This window comes from Papaver somniferum, chromosome 8 (genome assembly GCF_003573695.1).
Source record: "Papaver somniferum cultivar HN1 chromosome 8, ASM357369v1, whole genome shotgun sequence".
NCBI classification, from domain to species: Eukaryota; Viridiplantae; Streptophyta; class Magnoliopsida; order Ranunculales; family Papaveraceae; genus Papaver; species Papaver somniferum.
The window spans coordinates 78,145,425-78,164,555 of NC_039365.1; the positions used below are offsets into that span (position 1 = coordinate 78,145,425).

At 38.1% G+C, this 19,131-nt stretch overlaps 2 protein-coding genes across 5 annotated transcripts; one reads left to right on the top strand and one right to left on the bottom strand.

The window, feature by feature from the left end:
- Positions 1 to 818: 818 nt before the first annotated feature.
- On the top strand, positions 819 to 3,206 carry LOC113301682 (probable serine/threonine-protein kinase PBL15). Its single transcript, XM_026550469.1, has 5 exons — positions 819 to 1,484; positions 1,851 to 1,986; positions 2,140 to 2,276; positions 2,383 to 2,506; positions 2,599 to 3,206. The coding sequence occupies exons 1-5, from the start codon at positions 945 to 947 to the stop codon at positions 3,054 to 3,056; spliced, it is 1,395 nt and encodes a 464-aa protein (XP_026406254.1). The 5' UTR covers positions 819 to 944; the 3' UTR covers positions 3,057 to 3,206.
- Positions 3,207 to 4,850: 1,644 nt separating this feature from the next.
- LOC113301683 lies at positions 4,851 to 18,191 on the bottom strand. 4 transcript variants are annotated; one of them, XM_026550473.1, is made up of 26 exons: positions 17,903 to 18,191; positions 17,496 to 17,576; positions 16,888 to 17,025; positions 16,361 to 16,471; positions 16,227 to 16,277; positions 16,016 to 16,116; positions 14,660 to 14,750; positions 14,122 to 14,256; positions 13,756 to 14,019; positions 13,554 to 13,632; positions 13,159 to 13,250; positions 12,987 to 13,070; positions 12,709 to 12,783; positions 12,586 to 12,633; positions 12,247 to 12,342; positions 11,815 to 12,044; positions 7,706 to 11,199; positions 7,533 to 7,612; positions 7,210 to 7,293; positions 6,990 to 7,061; positions 6,801 to 6,909; positions 6,642 to 6,696; positions 6,393 to 6,521; positions 6,151 to 6,268; positions 5,958 to 6,037; positions 4,851 to 5,862 (listed from the first exon to the last, which is right to left on the bottom strand). In XM_026550473.1, exons 1-26 carry the CDS (start codon positions 17,939 to 17,941, stop codon positions 5,406 to 5,408), a joined length of 6,393 nt encoding a protein of 2,130 aa, XP_026406258.1. In that variant the 5' UTR covers positions 17,942 to 18,191; the 3' UTR covers positions 4,851 to 5,405. The 4 variants fall into 4 exon arrangements, with proteins under 4 accessions (XP_026406258.1, XP_026406256.1, XP_026406257.1 ...); XM_026550471.1 differs by having other exon boundaries at positions 7,533 to 7,609; positions 17,865 to 18,191; XM_026550472.1 differs by having other exon boundaries at positions 4,851 to 5,859; positions 17,865 to 18,191.
- Between the last annotated feature and the right edge of the window lie 940 nt (positions 18,192 to 19,131).

Here is a 19,131-nt window from a genome sequence, read left to right on the forward strand (position 1 = left end):
CACTTGCCTACCCATCCCATATGGTTTCCAAGCCCAATTTTTCATATTTTAGCCCAATATACCCATTTTTACCCATTTTACACCCCCTTAAATGTCCATCCATTTATAACTTGCCCACCCAATTCTTAAAACCTGGCTCTGCCCCTGACTTGGGTCGATTATTTTGATAATGTCATGTCTTCCGAGACGCCGAATTATGTGGGTGACTTTTTTGTCAAAGAAAGCTGCCAACTGCCGTGTGAATGTTGTCTGGATTCATACTCCTCTACACTAGCTGAATTTTTTGCTCATGTATAACCGTTTTATTAGGCCCTGGTCTTTTGCTATAATATGCCTGCAAGTAAACATGTAATAGCGGAGCAGGAGGCATAGCGACACATCATGAACCCCAATACCTCATGCTTTAAGTACTCCTCCCTCCCTCACAACAATATCATAGAGATATCGTGCTTGCTTATATACATAACAATAGAGTATTGCTGATCTATTGTTCTTTTTCTGAAACACAATATATACTCTAGTTAATTTTATCTATCATACATGAGAATTGCTGCTTCAACTGCTAACCTTGTAAAACAGTGAAATCAGGCCCAACGAACCGGCAAGTGAAAAACTACGCAAACGGCAATTACCAACCCACGATAATCCCTTCCCACCCTTGAAGGCATAAACCCTAAAATCATACCCCGGCATGGAAACACCTTTTGGTCTTTGCTTCCATAATTGACACGCTACATATAAAAACAAGAGAAAGAAGAAAAAAATATGTTCAATTTTAGAACAAACAATATAGAAATGCATATATACGGATGAAAACTCTACTGTAGTAGAGTAGTTGGAAGAGTAGTTACAGAATAAAAAATCCTCTCTTTGCAAAAAAGTTTGATGATAAGAAGGGTTCTTCAAGTTCATTATTTCATGATCTCTCAAAAATTAGAACTGCAATGTCTACTACCAAACTCTCTCAACATGTTCTTACTCTCTCTAAAAATTCTAATGCTTCTTCTTCCCCTGCTTCTACTACTGCAATGATGTCCAAAGATTTATCAAAAGAAAAGCCAAAAGAAAAACCAAAGTCGAAACCATGGATACCATTTACAACAAACTGTTGTACGGTTGAAAACCAACTGGTTTTAGGCAATTTAAGCCGGTGCAGACCAACACGAGCCGAGTTCTCTAGAAAAATTGTCGACCAATTCCCTTCGTTTCGTCGACTATCATTCTCTGATCTTAGTTCTTCTTCGTCTACACGAGTAACTGAAGATTTAGCTCATAATTTCAGCTCGGGCTTGCATAATTTTCAGTTAAGTGAATTACGTGCCATAACTCAAAACTTTTCAAGTAATTTTTTGCTAGGAGAAGGAGGGTTTGGTACCGTTCATAAAGGTTTCGTGGATGAAAATCTAAGACCCGGACTGAAAGCTCAACCAGTTGCTGTTAAGCTGCTTGATACCGCGGGTCTTCAAGGTCACCGTGAATGGCTGGTAATAATTTTGCTTTTACTCTTTCAAATAGTTCAAGGTAACAATTGTTTGTGAATAAGAAATTTAAATATGTTATCATGATAATAATGCAAGTCTATTTGTATGTCCTTATTAATCATTTTCTCATTGTTGAAATTTTGGGCAATAAGGTCGAAGATAAATATTGTTGTCTAGATTTCTAGTCAACCATTTTTTTTTAATCATTAGATATTATTAGTTTAATCATTAGGTAATATTCTTTGAAACAAATAATTAGGTTACATTAGTTTAATTAAGTATAATAATTAATTATTTGCGTTGCACATTTGGTAATAATTAACTTTTACATAGTCTCTTATCCGATTAATTATTAATCTTTTGATGAAGGCGGAGGTGATATTCTTGGGACAGCTGAGGCACCCACATTTGGTGAAACTAATTGGCTATTGCAGCGAAGACGAAGAACGGCTTCTGGTCTACGAATTTATGCCTCGAGGAAGTTTGGAGAATCACTTGTTTAAGAGTGAGTGTATAATTGTTGAGCAATGCGTTTTAGCTCAAGATAACATTAGTATGAAAATTTACCGACATTAACAACATTTTTCCTTCACCGTAAGTCAATCGCCAACGGGTGACTATTTCAGATAATTATTTTTTCGGTGCAATGAAATCACAGGGATATCGGTGTCCATGCCATGGAGTACGAGATTGAAGATAGCCACTGGAGCTGCCAAAGGCCTTGCATTCTTGCATGGGGCAGAGGCACCTGTCATATACCGTGATTTTAAAACTTCGAATGTCTTGCTGGACTCCGTAAGGAAACTCCCTCTTCTTCTTCTTTTTTTCATAATTTAGAAATATTTATAATTTAGTATTACTAGCTAATGTTGAAAAGAAAATCCTTGCCGTTCTTAAATAGGACTTCAATGCGAAACTATCTGATTTTGGGCTGGCAAAAATGGGTCCTGAAGGATCAGAAACACATGTCACAACTCGAGTAATGGGGACATATGGATATGCTGCGCCAGAATACGTTAATACGGGTAATTAAACTTTATATACAGGTACTAGTTGAACAATTATTCACAACGAAAGAAAACGGTAATTTTATTATATTTTCCTGGAATTTTTACAGGGCATCTTACTACCAGAAGTGATGTTTATAGTTTTGGAGTCGTATTACTAGAATTACTAACTGGGAGAAGGTCAATGGAAAAATCGAGGCCTAAACTCGAGCAAAACCTTGTCGATTTCGCAAAACCATACTTGACTAGCAGTCGAAGGTTAAGATGCATCATGGATCCAAAACTCGGAGGTCAGTACTCGATAAAGGGTGCGAGAGAGATTGCAGCTTTGGCCTTAAAATGTGTTAGTCCGAATCCTAAAGACAGGCCTAGAATGCCAACAGTTGTTCAAATTCTAGAAAGTTTACAAAATCTCAGGGATATGGCGATTACAAATGGGCAATGGCCTGCGGCAGGAGCACCAAAGTCAGGGAGAAATGGAGTGAATAACGTTAGAGGGATGAGAAGGGATGTTCGGGCTGGGAATTATTGGAAGCCATCTCCCTTGGCTCCAAGTAGAAAGGGTTGATCGATCTTATGATGAGTACTGTTTTAGACAAGAAATGGGGTGTGTATAAGAAAGAAGATAAGGATTACGAAGAAACCTTAAATTGGAATATTTATATATTTTAATTAATCGCCAAAACTTTATATATTTCTAAATACGAGTGTTTTCATATAACATGCATTCCTAAAGTGTCTATAATTTATCTTGAACTTTAACTAAGATATTTCCCGATAAGCCTGAGATGATTGTTAGTAGCACCGGCGCTTGGTCTATTCAAATGCTTCAGGGGTTCAAGAAATGAGTAGCTTGGTGTTACTAAATGTGCCTAGGTCTTAGCCCCATAAGTTTAAGATATTTCTAATTTGGTTCTAAATCAATAGATAGATATATGCAGACTCGATAGGCATATGATTTGTGAATTATGAATCATACTACAAGATACGCTTACAAAAAAGAAGAACAAATCTCACCTTATTATCTTGTTTACTATACTTCTATAAGAAACAACTACTCGCACGCAAAAACGAATGCTGTTATGGGACCATATGAGCCCATAATTAAGAATCAACTAGGAGTAGAGATTACGTAAGTTGTTGTTGGAGTGGATGTGATTAGGTTTGTACTTTATTACGAAACTCAAAGATTAGTTCACCTCACACATTATTATGCTTCCTTTTAGTTAATCCCCATTTTAATATCAGTGGATAAGCTGGTAGTAACGATAAAGTAATTTGTCATATTGGGTACCTCAGAAACGGCCTGTGTTGCGACGCGATGTGTGAAAGGACAATAGTCCCACATCGCTATAATCAGTTTAATTAACTTAAAATATATTATGGAAGGGTCGCTCTACTCATTGTCAATTGGTTTGAGTTGGATGCCCTTAACACGATGATATACCAATGTGAAGGGAGAAGTTAGAGAGTTGAAGGACCTTGGACACCCATGTTGTATTCTAGGTGGATGAACCGCCGCTTGACCTGGTCAAGATTAGGATAAAATATCCTTTGGGGATAATAATCTTGATTAAGGATATGCATGATATCTGCTTATGTTTATATGATGCAGTGTGGGCAGGTTCCATGTCCTGTCTTAATTTTGGTCGAGCACTGTAAATGGACATAGCTGGTCCCTCCCCTTTCTATACCGACAGTAATAATAATAATCTGTCTTTCTACTAGTTCCATAAACATATCCTTTAGCAAACATATTAAGCTTAGCCTATCTCTAACAGCTGTTAAATTACAACAATTCTTGATTTGCTTAACTTTATGCCGAAGTCTTGATTATTTAAGCTCGGCCGACAACAAACCGTTATTTGGGTTGGTCCTTGATATACCTCCTAGTTATACCCACCTAATTCCGTACACAAAAAGACAGCAAAAGGCAAGATTTTCTTACAAAAAAAAAATTAAACTGTGGTTAAAGGAAACACAATGTTCATTATATGATGAAGTTAGGTTAGCACATAAAAGACACAGTATAACAGAACCTACGGTAAAAATGAGGAGTTATGCACGCTGCTCTAAACCATCAGCAGTAAAGAACGGAATTTAGAGTACGAGGGAGGATCCATGGACATTGTTAAAAATGACAATGTGCCAACTGATAGATAGATAGGTGACATGTCTAAAGAACATTTTAAGAACACTAATCTACAGAAATATTTTCGCAAGCAATCACCAAATTAGAAACTGTTGAATAAACCGCACAACTACTAGTGTCAAATAGAAAGAGCATGAGCCAATTGGGCGAAAAGTATTTTAGTTTTGCAATAAATTCAGAAGGGGTCCAAAGTTTGATGAAATTTACATCTCCAAAATTTTCAATTTGGTATTTCAAATAAGAAATTTTTCATTATGAAACATGTCATTAGATATCTGTGCAACAACAATTGTAGGGTGATACCAGAAAACCAACTGATCCCAAGTACATTTCATATCTGACCCACTAATCTAGTGAAGCATCCGCACTAGTATTGGCCATCTGCTGCTAACCAGAGTCACTTCCTATCTACCACCAACTTTTTACCCAACTTCTCTACGGCAAGCCACAATTCCATTGGTGGTCTACCAACTCAAAACATGCATTAAGCCTTTGAGGTGGGAATGCCTTCTATGGAGGTTCAAGAGTTGACAGTCAAGAAGGAAGTGCCACGAATAACCATCAGAGAGTACACCAGCAGTTCCACTAGAGACTCATTGCCAGGCTTGTTTCTTCAACCTAGAGAATCAAACCAGAGTTAACATCCGAGTTGTTGTACACTAGCAGATCCACGTGAGACTTGGCGTGAAGCTTGTTTCTCCCATCTGCATTTTTCATAACTGGAGTAGAATTATCCACTATTGGTGGCAGATTATCCTAAACATGTCATGAATGCTTTCTTTCCCATTTTCCTTCGCGTCTCCCGCCTCCTTCTCGTTCTCTACGCTCCACCAACTGCCTAGACTTGCTACCACGAGATATATTCCTCTGCCCAGACCCGAAACCCCCAGCTTGCCCATCAAAGGCAGATGCTGTATCCGAGTCGCCAACACTACCCGTGTCACCTGAATCTCTACTTCCCTCAAAATTGTCTTCATAACTGCCACCACCACGTTCTTCTGGACGGTCCCGTGATTGTAGAATAGTTGGCAACTGACTTGAGAATTGACGTGAACCACCGCCACCTAAAACTACTGTTGGAATAGATGCCACATTAGAACTGGCGCCACCAATTGGTGTCTGTGAAGTAGGACCACTCTCTCGACCAGTGCTACTTGACCTAATACCTCCTTCATGACCTGATCTTCCATTTTCTCTATCCCGGTACCTATCTCTCTGCCTACTGCAGATAGAATGCACCACAAAAAGCAATTAGCGGAGACTAACTGAAACTTATTCTGAATGTACAAAAAAATACAAGTGGAACGAAGAACATACCCACTGGGAGTTGAAGAGAACTCTCGACGCGATGGTGTAAGTCCAGATTCAGCTTGCTCTAGTTCCCGCTGTAGTTCTCTCTACATGCAAGTGTCTCTTTTAGAATTTACATGATTTCAAGTTTGATACTCAAAAATGCACTAAAAATTTTCTTGATTGCTTCACAAATGATAATTAACTGAGATATTCTTACCTGTGTTTGCCTTTCCTTTTCCATGTCAAGGTTGTGGCGCAGCTCTCTTGTTTTTGCACGTTCAAGCTCTAACACTCGTTGTCTTTCAATCTCACGCTCCACTTCAGTAGTTCTTTCCCTAAGTATGCATAAAACAGGTGTCAGCTCCAAACACTACTCTTACTGATTATCTACAGACATGCATGTAGACGCATCCCAATTATTCTAGCAATTAAGACTAACCACAGAATCTTCAGTAATACCTATCGAGTTCTTGGAGTAGCTCTGATTCACGTAATGCTGCTTCTTCCAAAAATTTCTGACGAGCGCGCTGAACAAGAAGTTTTTTTTGTCTTCGAGCAGCTATCTCCTCTCTGAGCATGGACTTCTCCCTGATCATTAAAACATTCGACATAAACAAATATCATGATAGGTTACTTCTTGGCGTCCTTGGGAAAGAAAGTAAAAATTAGTATTATGGCCCAAACCAGAAAACTGCACAAAATGCTTACAGAGAACGAATCGAGTCCTTAATTTGCTGAAGACCTTTATTATTCTCCATTTGAGCTATTAAATATAAGAAGCATAGGTATCAGCCTACCAAAAGCCAAGATGCATACAAGCAATACGGTGAAAACATGTTCAAAGATGATTGCTAAAGAAATTATTACTAGAGAACAGGGGAATCTGCTGAGTTTCGTCTTTATTAACACCAGACAATTCCTGAAGCGCTCGTTCTTTCTGAAGTAGGTCCATTTCAATCTCGGCCTCTTCAAGTTCCTAAAACAGTTTTCGCTTAAGCATGTAAACTTAGTCATGAAAATTGAAAACAGAACTGACAATTCCAATTCAACACTTACCATAGCCTCTCGATCGACTTTCTTCGAGAAGACATCATAAAATGACCGAACAGAAGTCAAATCTGCAAGGACCTATACAGAATAATAGAACCAAAGGTCAAAATTGGAAACAAATACCATTGCCATGTTTCAAACAGGTGAACAACAAAAATGAAGAGGTCGGGAAGGTAAAAATAATAGACGCAAAAAAAAAGTATTCCTGCGCAAAACGGCTCCGTACCTGAAGAATAGATTCACGGGTACTTCCAAAATCTGGGTTACTGTCTTTAGTAGAAGTACTTGTAGAAAGAACCTCTTTCAGGACCTGATACGTAAAATTAATGCTTCACTCAACATTTCAGTAGATTTTAACTAAAATTAGCAGAGGCATAAGAATAATATAAACCAGATAGATTTTCAATCTAGTCCAGCTAACTATATATTGCTAAAATATAAAATTACACCAGATAGATGCCAGGTACACTGAAGCATATCTGAAGAAGCGATGATGCATGCTTAACAGGGTTTTTTGCACAAACATTACAATACCACAATATCATATACCTCTTTTGCATCATCAACTTCTGTTCTTAGGTTACATAAAGCTTGGCAGGCCCTCTTCTCCAAATCACCAAGCCTTCCTTCTGTGCAAACAAATTATCAGAAGCCTATTACAGCAGAGCTAAGGTTTTCCCTGCTCAATCAATGTTCAAAAAAGCCAAAAAGAAAGAGCATACCAGATTTTGATGTTGCTAAGATATCCAAGTTTCTCCAAACATTTTGAGGTATTAGCGAAATATCCTCAGCAGGGGAATACAGGCAGGCACTAGCAAGAACGGATAGTGAGAGATGTGTTAGCGGGCTTTCACATACCGAGTATGCAAGTCTGCCCAAACCATGAAGAACAGTATCCGACGCCCCAAGAAAAGATTGCAATTGACTCCGCTCAGCAAAAGGAACGTAATCAACTAGAATACCCATTGCATGAAGCCTTAAAACCATTGATGGATCAGATGAAGCCAATAGGGTTACCCTATCCCACGTATTTGATACCAGTAGAGACAGAACCGACTCAGATACAGAACTGGACAAGTCAGATGCAGTTAATTTGATATCGTGAATCTTGTATGATAAATTTGATGCTCCACTTGTTGCATCTTTTCCTACAAGTCTCCCAAGCTGCTGCAATGCGACAGATCGCTGTTCAGGTTCAGGGTGAGCCAGCATCGTAGAGAACATATCCAAGAATGAGGATTCATTTTCATGAAGGCTACTGATACCCCTCGAGACTAAGATCAACAACCATTTATCAGTCTGAAGGCGCCATTCTAAGGTTGGCGCGTGACAACAAATATGCTTTACTGCAGAACATACATATCCCAGCACATTATCGAGACAAAAATATGGAGGCAATCCAAGTAAATAATCAATCATAGTGGACCCAACCTGCCAGCAACGGTTTTCTAAGAGCCTTAAAACAGATCTCCCAAGCCCTTCAAGACCACTTCTCCAATGAAGTGCGGCACATTCACTTGTGATAGTTGGGCACACATCTTCACCACCATTCTTTTCATTTTCGTAAAAGTTTTGCAGAGATGACAAGCATTTAAAGTACATGTAACACCTGGACAGTGTAACAGTCAGCTTCTTTGCTAGTTGAGAATGAAGTTTCCAACAGAGCTCGATTGTTGGATAAAGCTTAGAAATCAATCCATCTAAACATTTGCAAAACTCATCAATTTCTTCACCTTGCAAAGCCTGGACTTTTTTACCTGACAGGTCTTCATCATCCTCAGCACCTTCAAACTGATCGCAGATACCATCATGAATACCAAAGATTCCTAACCTATCATCAAGGACAGGAGTAGAGCCTTCCACAGGCAATTGTGGATTCATTACTGGGATACTTAGGTTGAAATCTTTTAAGGTCTTGACTAGTACAAGTCTGCAACTATCCATTACTTTCTGAAATGCACACAGATAATCATATAAAGCAGATGGTGGTTCGTGCTTCGTGAAACCACCCCACAAAATTAAGGACTCTAAAATATCCCTCTTCCTTTGAAATGATAAATCAGGGAAGATAGAACCCAAAATGAAAATGGTCAGTGCTCCACGGTATACTCTTTCTGTAGCACCATCCTCATTCCCAATTCCATTATTCAAGTAACAGAAAAGCTCATCAAAACATACAGACTCAAAGTTAAGACAGGAAGAGTCATCCTTCACTATATGTTCCTCATCAGCCGCTTTTTTCAGAGCATAGGAGATGAGTGGCTTCAGCAGACGTAAAACAGAATTGAGAAAAAACACATCGCAATATGAGGTTTTACATAGGGATGCCAGCACTTGCACCACCCTGGGTATCTCAGGCACCATAACTTCCATGTGCTCTACCACTATTGCCTCAAGTACATTTAAGATTATAGCTTTTGCGTTCTTTGCAGCATAACCTTTCAAATGATTACAAGTGGTTCTGTTCAAGTAACAATCCCATCCGCTGCCGAGGAATGGCCATAAGCAAAGCTCAGAAAACCAACATAACATATCAGGAACGAATGTTGTAGAAAGAGACCTCAGCTGCAATCCGACAGCTTCCAAAATATTCTCCCCAAAAGCCTCAAACTGCCTTTTCAAATTTGGAAAGAACTTATGTAGGTCAGGGTAAATAATATGGAATGATCCGGTCCCATGTCTTTCATGAAGTTCAAACCCTTCACTGGCCTGAGAATCAGTTTTCTCTCTGGTCAGCCCCAACTTTGCAGCCTCATCTTTTGCTATTTTATCGACAAGGGCAAGCTCATCTGCAAATATTGATAACAAACTCGTCATCTCTGTGAGATCTGAGACAAGAAACAGTCTCTCTTTCAAATACTGTTTTGCATAACTGGATACCGCCATCCATCCCAGGAATCGAACAAGTGGGAATTGAGAAGAAGAGAATTTAGGTATCCGGTTTAACCAGGAGGAAGGAGGAATCAGATTTTTGAACCGAAACCCATTGTTGACCTTCATTGCAAAGTCTGGTCCTTCATCACCTCCACTGGATGCAATGACTAATCTCTGAAGAATAATCCAGCGCCTTTGTATCCCATGTACTTTCTCGTCATCTAACTGCAAATTGCCCTCTTTAAGCTGGTGATAGAAAGATGAAAGTCGGCCATTAAGATATTCAGCAGATCCCAATATAATGTCAATCACATCTTCAGGAGAGCAGAAAAGTTCAGTGACGGAGTGCAACAAAAACAACAGACTCTGCATGAGAATCTCGTGCATTGAGCTATGTTCTTTACTTAGCCGTTGGATCAGAAAGCGGCACAGCAAAGCTTGATTTTGTCGAACCAGAGTAACTGCATCTGAAGCATGCTCATCTACTGTCAATACTTCAATCCCTTGTTCCATGCCCCCATTATCATGTAAACATTGATCCTCACCAGATACCCTTCTCTGATACTCCCTGTCCAATTGAGCAGCTTCGAGGAGTATTTGGAGAACAGTTAAGTCCCTTTTCCTTTCAAGAAGTGATATTTTTTCCAAGTCGTTGCACTTCATTTCACAAACCCTTGGTACTGATATCTCATCCTTCTTAACATTGCTGATTATGCTAATACTTGTCAGATTAACTTTTGGACGAGATCTAAGGGCCGTCATAAAGAAGGGATTTATGTAACACTCAGCAGCTAAAAGCAAAGCATCAATAGCAGCATCATGACCCTCAGGAGTAATATCATGTTGTGAATGCAACTCTGTTGCCAAACTCCGGAACTCAGATGCCCTAAGCTCACAGTCTCGATGATTCATAAGTTGCAAATAATCAGCCTGCAAGTTGAAGTATTCGACAGAAAACCCAACATCCAGAACTAAACCATTCTCAAAGTGCGTGCTTAGATTTTTCCCAATTAGATGTCTACCTCCTTTGTTGACAATTTCATGATTGGATTCTATACTGTTTTTATCCGGACTATGTCCCGTGAAAGAGTTAGAAAGGTTCCTCAATGCAGCACTTTTCAATTCCGGTGGGGCAAAGAAAAGACCAGCATCATCCAGGACGTTTATCTTCATTTCCGGAATTTCACTTTTCCCATCAGATTCTTCTTGGTCATTGGGTCTTGCAAAGGCTCCTCCAAAGCGAACCGACTCTTCTTGCTCTGATACTTTTGTAACAGGGCATACGCAAAGGTCAATATCAGGAGGCAATGGCAAGTTTGGATCCAAAATAGAGAGAAGCACACTGCATTAATTGTATTGTGTCAATTCTGAGCAATCAGGGAAACTAATTACTAGCTTTATATAAATATAATCAGATGTGTTAATTAAGCATTTTAAGTTTAAGATGTGAAACATCTCAGACATTTCTTGTATCCATGGACTTTGTAGTCAAGTATTAGAAAATAATTTACCAAGAAAAAGAAGAGCCACCTCGTGGTATCGGTGTACTCGAGCAAGATTATTCAGATCCCTAGAGTCATTCTCTAATAACGTCTTGATCAATAGATACTATACTGCTAAGTTTTTCCCTTTTCTAACTAATCAAATAAAGTATTAAATTCTCAGGAAACAGTTACTGGTTACCTAGAAGCCAAATTTACCAATAAAAAGAAGAGCCACCTCGTGGTACAGGTATACTCGAGCAAGATCATTCAAATCCCTAGAGTCATTCTCTAATAACTTCTTGATCAAAAGATATTATACTGCTAAGTTTTTCCCTTTCCTAACTAATCAAATTAAATTCTCGGGAAACAGTTACTGGTTACCTAGAAGCCAAATAAATAAATAAACTCAAAATAATTAGCTTATAAATATTTTAGAAATAGGTATATGAGAATCCAGAATCCGGTTCTGTTACCTCGAAGCAACAGATCCTCGTCTCCATTCAGATTCTAGTGACCGAAGTACAGCAGATTTACGCACTGCTGTGCGTATAACATTCAGAGCAACAGCACAATCCTGTTCCTGCTTCTCCAGGAAAATGCTGGAAACGTCTCCAAAAGCAATTGTATTCTTTGCTGCAGTTACGGCAGGATCAAGAAAGGACTCTAACATCTCCACGAGAAATAGTACTTTATGCTTCGCATCCTACACATAAGCATAAAATTGTAAATAACCCTGGATTTTGTGACCGCAACATGAGACCATCTGTATAAAAGATTACTAACAACCTTAAGAAGCCTTGAGTATAAAACTACGGATCTGTACTGTAATTTTGGTAAACTGGAAACAAGAGCATGAATGTGAAACAAACAACAAGATTAAAAAAGATAAAGAAAAATTGTGGCACCTTATACACAGCTAGTACATCATCCATATGTCCAGAGAGTGCCAAAACGATGTATTTAAGAGCAGCTCGAGACCAAGATATAGAAGTCCGAGCACCCTTAAACATGAGAAAAGCAGGAATAAGCTCTTCCTTGACATACTTAGAATATAACATGAAATGGATAACCTTTCTGACTACCATAACAAATAAATTAACCAAAACCAAAATGAGCGAAAGCTAAAATAAATAATTATACAAAGATATAAAGAAGAAATTTTTTGAAATTGAGGACAATGATCGGTAGGATGAATTTAGAGCCTGAATTGGGCCTAACCACACTAAATGAGGTAACAAGTTTACCTGGATAATGCCTAAGAGCTCCTGTAACAGCTCGATTGCCAAGTCAATCTGCAGTACAATCAGACCAGTAAGCAAGAAGGGAAAGAAAAAAGACAGTAGTACAGATAGAGAAAGAGAGAGAACCTTTGCAATCACAACAGATATCCATGGTGCCAGTGGTCCAGAACAGAGATCAATCAAAACACAAGCTGCCTTTCTCTGTCAATATAAGCAGGTAGCATACTATTAAATATCCAAATACCCAGGGCAGTTGCAATATGGGAGACAACTTGCTATTTAGATGCAAGTTACAATTTGGTTGAGGAATTAGAATATGAAACAGAATAGCTGACACGCGAGTGTTACACAAAATAGAGGATCACAAAATTGTATCATGTACAAAGGAGCTAGAAGTAACGAACGTGTGATGGAGAAAATGATGCCAAGTAACCAGAGCACGAGCATAACAAAGGACGATACACTGAAGACGAAGACGTTGCTACAATCTGCAATAGCAAATGGAATTTGACAAGGAAATTAGGTTTTCTGGTCAAAAAGACAAAATATAAAAATAAATCAAGTATGTACAGTAACCTGACAGAGGGACTGCTGCACGAATGGGTGTTTCCATTGAGAAAAACCGTCCTCAACATGGTCTGAAGGACCGGTAACTGGAGGACGAAGTGCTGCAGTTCGCAAGAAATGTATACATTTAATAACTGATTCAAACACAATTAACTTAGAGAACCTGCGCGTCAATCTAAAATAAAGCCTTGTCTATCGTACTCTGCTCATGTTCTAGCAAGAATACCATATACCAAGGAGACTTTGAAAGAACATCTAATTTAGACAATTTTAGAAAAGCAGCTTGAGATGGAATAAACATACATGGTTTCCAACTATTTCTCACCCTAAAAAACAAAATAAACAGAAAAACAGATAGATTCCGTCACAATACCAGAGTGAACTTATGTAGAAGGATACACTACCTGGAAGCAGTGCTTGAACCAGCGGTAGAACACACCAGTATTCAGAACTACTCTCAGCTAGCTTGTGACAGAGGAGAGGCTGAAATTTGAACAGAAATAAATACATGGAATGTAAGAGCTAAATAAGACTACCGAAAACATATAAATAAGAGTTGGATCCTTAAAGTTTAAGAAACAACACATCCCTGAGACCATGGCTCACCTGTGACGCACATGCATATAGGACATGTAGAACCCCCTCTTCCACGGTCGAAATATCCAAGACATTAGCATAATTGGGGTCCCAGTGATCCTCAGGTATTTTAAGTTCCTCCCCAAACAAGCTTGAGTAATCGGCTAAAAGCATATAATTAGATGCTTCAGCTTTGCTGGTCTCATCAGAAACTGTAGATGTCAAATCAGTGGATGGAACTGGTGTTTCTAGTGGTTCACTAGGTTCAATGAGCTTTCGAAGAACTCCAGAAAACTGAAACACACACAGTGATCTCCACCGATCAGAAGATTCATGCTCAACATAAGTGCAGGATAACTACTGACAGCAATAGATAAAAAAGGCTCTGGTACATACCATTCGGCAAATAGATCCTAGATGAGGATCTGTATAACCCCTTCTGAGCAGCATGAAGACTGTGTCGGGACGAAAAACTAAACTCGAAGCAGGCTGAAGTAATGATGAAGGGCTACGTAACTTCCTCGGTTGGACCTAAATTCAAGTTCATTTACAAATGATTCACATTTTTCCATAAACAAATCTAACAATAGCCAAGAGAACTTCTGAAGTAAATATTTACAGTAATGCTCAAGTCATATCTCACCTGGGTTACAAGAATTTATATGCTAGCCATGATCAGAATTTACAAATTAACTAATTAAGTAATTTCAAGCAAATAATATCCACTGACTAATCTAGAGATGAAAACGGTGGCCAATGCAAGCACTCTTTCGAATCTTGAAGTGTTACTTAACTAGTAACACACAACAAAATGCGAAGTGCAGACAATCAGTAAAAAGAAAATATAAAAAAACCAACGACATATTAATTCAGAATATGAGACTTTATCGAATAATCAGCAGAACAATCCACGGGAATGAAACAGAGCAGTCACCTCAAAATTGGAGGAAACCGTTAAGGTTGGAGGTAGGGTGTTTTTCGAAGCATCTGAATCAAGAAAGTTACACGAAGTTCTAGTTGCTTCTCTGCACTTTCACCAGAGAACACAAAATTATGGATAGAAGAAGTATGCAATAAACTAGTCAATACAGTAGCCACGGCATAAAACATTACAAAAGATGATTTGAGTAAGAAGAAGAAATCAGATAAACACAACTTAAGCCTAAGGATTAGGCAACATAATATGCACGATGTCCAATTGTTCGTATAATGATAAGAAACGCAATGCGGAAAGACGAGAACATATCTTGAGCATTACAAAAAGTTCCAAAACAAGTCCAACAACGGCCGTAAAAGAAGTGTGGCTTGATTTTTTTATCTCCACTGACTTCTTCCCTCCTGTTACTCTTCATAAGTTGTAACATTCCCAGTAAAATAGGCTAATGCCTAATGGATAGTTTCAATATGTTAACCTCAAAAACGCAAGTTAAATGCGTTCTTTCTGCAAGTATGCATACAAAATTTTTAAGAGACTGATTCACTCATCAATGTGAAGAGTAACAGGAGGGAAGAAAATGAATCCTCATTCTTGGTTTTATGATTCAATATCTCTCTTTTTTTTCCATAAATGGTTTAAAGTTCTCAGCAATATACTTTCTGTAATCTGTTGAATCATAAAACAATTATTACTTACCTAATTGGTATTAACAAATAGCCCTGGACATAGACATAACTGTGGGAAATATTTTACCAAATTAAGCTATATGTTGCTCTCCCATTCCCATAAGATGCAATGACGCAACCAATCATCTGGTGAGCACTGAATTTGTTACAGATATAGTACAATTCCTTGTTATTTGTACTTACTATGCCTTATTTTCTTTTGAATGGCTCTAAAAAGGGATCATCCTATCATTCAAACAAACAAAGAACTATGTAACGTGACACGGGTGCAGGTGGCAGTGTCCGATACCGGCATATGGTCTCCGCCAAACCTAGAAAGGCTAAATATGGGGACAGGGGAGTCAGGGTTACTGGGTTAGCTTAGTATTATGCACATTCTGTTTAGGAAAATAGAATGTCTACATCCAGACCTATATTGAAGTAAATGACAGCCTTTTTTTTTCTTCTTCTTCTCTTTCTTTCTTTTTTCTTTTCCAAACCTTTATAAAACTAGGTTCGAAAGGTGTTAAAGTTAATGGCTAACAAAGCTGTTGCCGTGTCTTCGCATGTCGGGTACGACTCCATGCGAGGAAATTTTGAAACACAAAAATGTTGTCGTTTGACATTATATACATGCATATGTATATCCTTATGAAGAAGCGGATAAACAATGCAAAGTAGAACTGACCTTTCATTTATTACATATAGAATTGGATAAAATGGGCCAGCAAGCATAGCAAAAAAACGCATGTTAGATTCTGCTGCCTCGGTAAAATTGGTAAGCTCCGCCTGCACATTAAGGAAATATGTAACTAACAAGAATAAGCAAGATATATATCCCGGAATAAAGGTAGCATTACACTTTCTGTTCCATCATAAGTCGTAAGCCGTAGCTGTACCTCGAGTTGTGGGAGAAATGGCAGCAACCTGTTTGTGATGTCTTGAAGCAACTACAAACTGATGAATATTAGAAATCAAACTGATAGGAAGACAATGCACAGATTACCAAAATTGAAGGAAAAAAATGGTCTACCTGAAGATGCAGATTTTCTCCCCCTTGCTTGTGAGAGATAATGTGTGGCAAAAGATAATTAACAACTGGTTGAAACTCTGGCTCCAGACCAGGCACAGAAACTCCTATTAGCTGCAGTAGGAGCCAAGCGGCAAAAGTTTAGATATCTGAAGTCTACAACACAGTCACCCGAACTAATAATACATTTAATGGTCTTTATTTAGAATCCATATTTTGCCAACTCATGATCAAGAATCTCTTGATATGTATAAGCACAGTGAACAGTTGATGGCTGACAAAATTATGAAGGGAGTGCATGGTACACAAAAGATAAAGATGACAACTTGGTGACAATTTAGTATAAGTTGCAAAGTAAGGACACATGGTAAGTTTATTATCTCTTCAACATAAACATATCGTACGGAACATATAATAGCTTGTATTCGTAGCATGTGTTAGCGAGTTGCAAGAGAGATGCAAAGCGACTTGAGCATCAACGAAGCTGCTCTATCAAAGATGATGAAATGGAATATATTCCAGCTGTTTACCTGAATGTAAAATATAGCAATAGGACTCCCACGCAAACAAGATATTCGCACATAGCGGCATGGAGTGTAGTTCATAGGGTATGTCATGTCACGCCTAGGTGCTTCACATCGGGGGCGAACTTTAACGAATGACTCTGGCTGCAAAATATAGCAACTAGAAAATATAACTTGGCAGAGAACTAGAGAAGGGTCCATTCAAACCAAACCATATATTATGAGATGTTGTACGTAAGAACTTGAAGGGGGAAATGCGTTAAGGATCACATTGGAGCTACTTTCATTAGCAGTAAAGTGGGGATCGTATATAAATGAACGAAAAGTAATAATATCAAATCAAGTATAGATTCACATTTGCAGGAAGGAAACTAACCATATCTGAGAAAGGAAAAACATTATTGCTTCTTAAAATCAATACATGCTTCAAAAGAAAACTACTAAAATCTCATTTTTCATAAAATCAACTCTCTCAACATTATTTCACTTTCGGCTGCCCAGATATATGAAGTACAACAAAGTTAACATTTTCTCAATCAAAATTAACGGAAAGGCAGTACTGAAAAACAATGCAACCCATCAATTTCAATATTTAACTAGTGTAATTCCCTAACCTTGTACCGCAACCCAGCTGCAATCTCCCATTCAAGTACTGATTTATTATAAATCCGTATACGTGATAGTAGACACGGTTCCTGCAATAAAACTAGGAAATTCAAAAATTCTGAAAAATAAATACAGCAAGCAACTAACAAGGTTTAACAGTCGGTATGCGAACATTTACTTGCCTGAAATTTCATATCTAGAAGACCTAAAATTTTAAGATGTGATGAAAAATAAAATAAAAAACCTTAATACAGCAAACATACTTAAATTCAATCAAAATTATAAGAAATTACAACTTTATACCAAATAATGAAACTGGGGCAGAAACAATAGCTAAGTAAAAATCAAAGAATGGGGATATAGGGAGAGAAAACTACGTCTAGCTCGAGCAAAATCCATTCTTTAGTGCTAGTACCAGTAGACCAGTGAGAACGAAGATCAGTATCGAGAACATGAAGTGCTTTTTGTGAAGGGGCTTCACGAGACATGCCCTTGATTTTGTATGATAAGGGTTTTACCCTTGGTTCTAGCTCCATTACTTCCATCTCTCTTGAATTAGTAAACTCAACTTTTTTTCGTCTTGTTTCTTCTGGGTTTTAGAATTTGAACATCTGATGTTCTTCAAGATTTTTGAGTGAGAAAGAGAGAAGGGTTTTAGCATCCAAAATTTGATCTGGTTTTTTATTTCTTCTGAAGTTCTCTCGCTGTATCATTATGACCTTTTTTTGTCTTCCGAGTTTCCCACCATCAAAAATGGGCTTGGACTAGTTTGTTTTGGCCGACTTAGAGCAAGTCCACTTGGACTAGTCTCATTTGATTGTTTGCTTGTCCACATGGACGGGCAAACTTAATTTATCACAGTGGTCAATAGGCAAGTGGACCACTTTATTGCTATGTTGCACGGACATGCCAAGAAAGATGTTGTAACCGACTAACCGTATCGAACACACGAACCGACACGATATGGTTACTACACTTTCCGACACGTGATGGATACACCACATCATTTGTCGCATAAAAATCGACATTAATTAGACACTTTCCGGATACTAATCGGACACTTGCAGACATGGAACATTCACAAATGTGAACTTATTATGCATCGTCCTTGATGACCTTGCAATTTCTTCAGCGGAAAAGATTGATTCTTTCTTCTAAGAGCAAATCAACTTGTATGTTCTTTACAAGTTTGTTTTTTAGACAAGATGATAGCAATACTTGATCCTCATGGATATTCTTGTGTATTGCTCAATGTCTCACGAGATATATGTGTCCTTTACTTCATGTGAATTGAACTGATATCTCATAAATGCTCAAAAGTTAAATCTATTAAGTTTTATGAACTGAAATTAAAACAAGCTTTGTGAGAATGTTTCGCACTATTGATCTACTCGTGGTCACACTTTTGTGTAATTACTGCACTATCAACTCTGTAATATTTTCTTATGTTGAGTCATACTGATTAAAATTATCTCTTTGTTTGTAACTGGCGTTGAGATTAATTTATGTCGATGTTTAGGATACAAATCCATGTGATTTGTTAATGTCCGACAAAATCCTTATTTTTCGTTAAAGTAAGGTCAGTCATGTTGTTCTCTTAGGAATGACATCAATGGGGGAGAATTCTTAAGTGAAATTGTGCTT

Excerpts from the sequence above, each read along its gene's own strand:
- LOC113301682 (XM_026550469.1), top strand. The coding sequence starts at position 945 with ATGTCTACTACCAAACTCTCTCAACATGTTCTTACTCTCTCTAAAAAT. Across the intron at positions 1,987-2,139 it reads GGAGAATCACTTGTTTAAGA|GGATATCGGTGTCCATGCCA; the intron begins GTGAGTGTATAA and ends ATGAAATCACAG. Across the intron at positions 2,507-2,598 it reads GCCAGAATACGTTAATACGG|GGCATCTTACTACCAGAAGT; the intron begins GTAATTAAACTT and ends GAATTTTTACAG.
- LOC113301683 (XM_026550470.1), bottom strand. The coding sequence starts at position 18,032 with ATGGAAGTAATGGAGCTAGAACCAAGGGTAAAACCCTTATCATACAAA. Across the intron at positions 17,577-17,864 it reads GGATTTTGCTCGAGCTAGAC|GAACCGTGTCTACTATCACG; the intron begins GTAGTTTTCTCT and ends GTTTTATTGCAG. Across the intron at positions 6,910-6,989 it reads AAGTCGATCGAGAGGCTATG|GAACTTGAAGAGGCCGAGAT; the intron begins GTAAGTGTTGAA and ends AAACTGTTTTAG.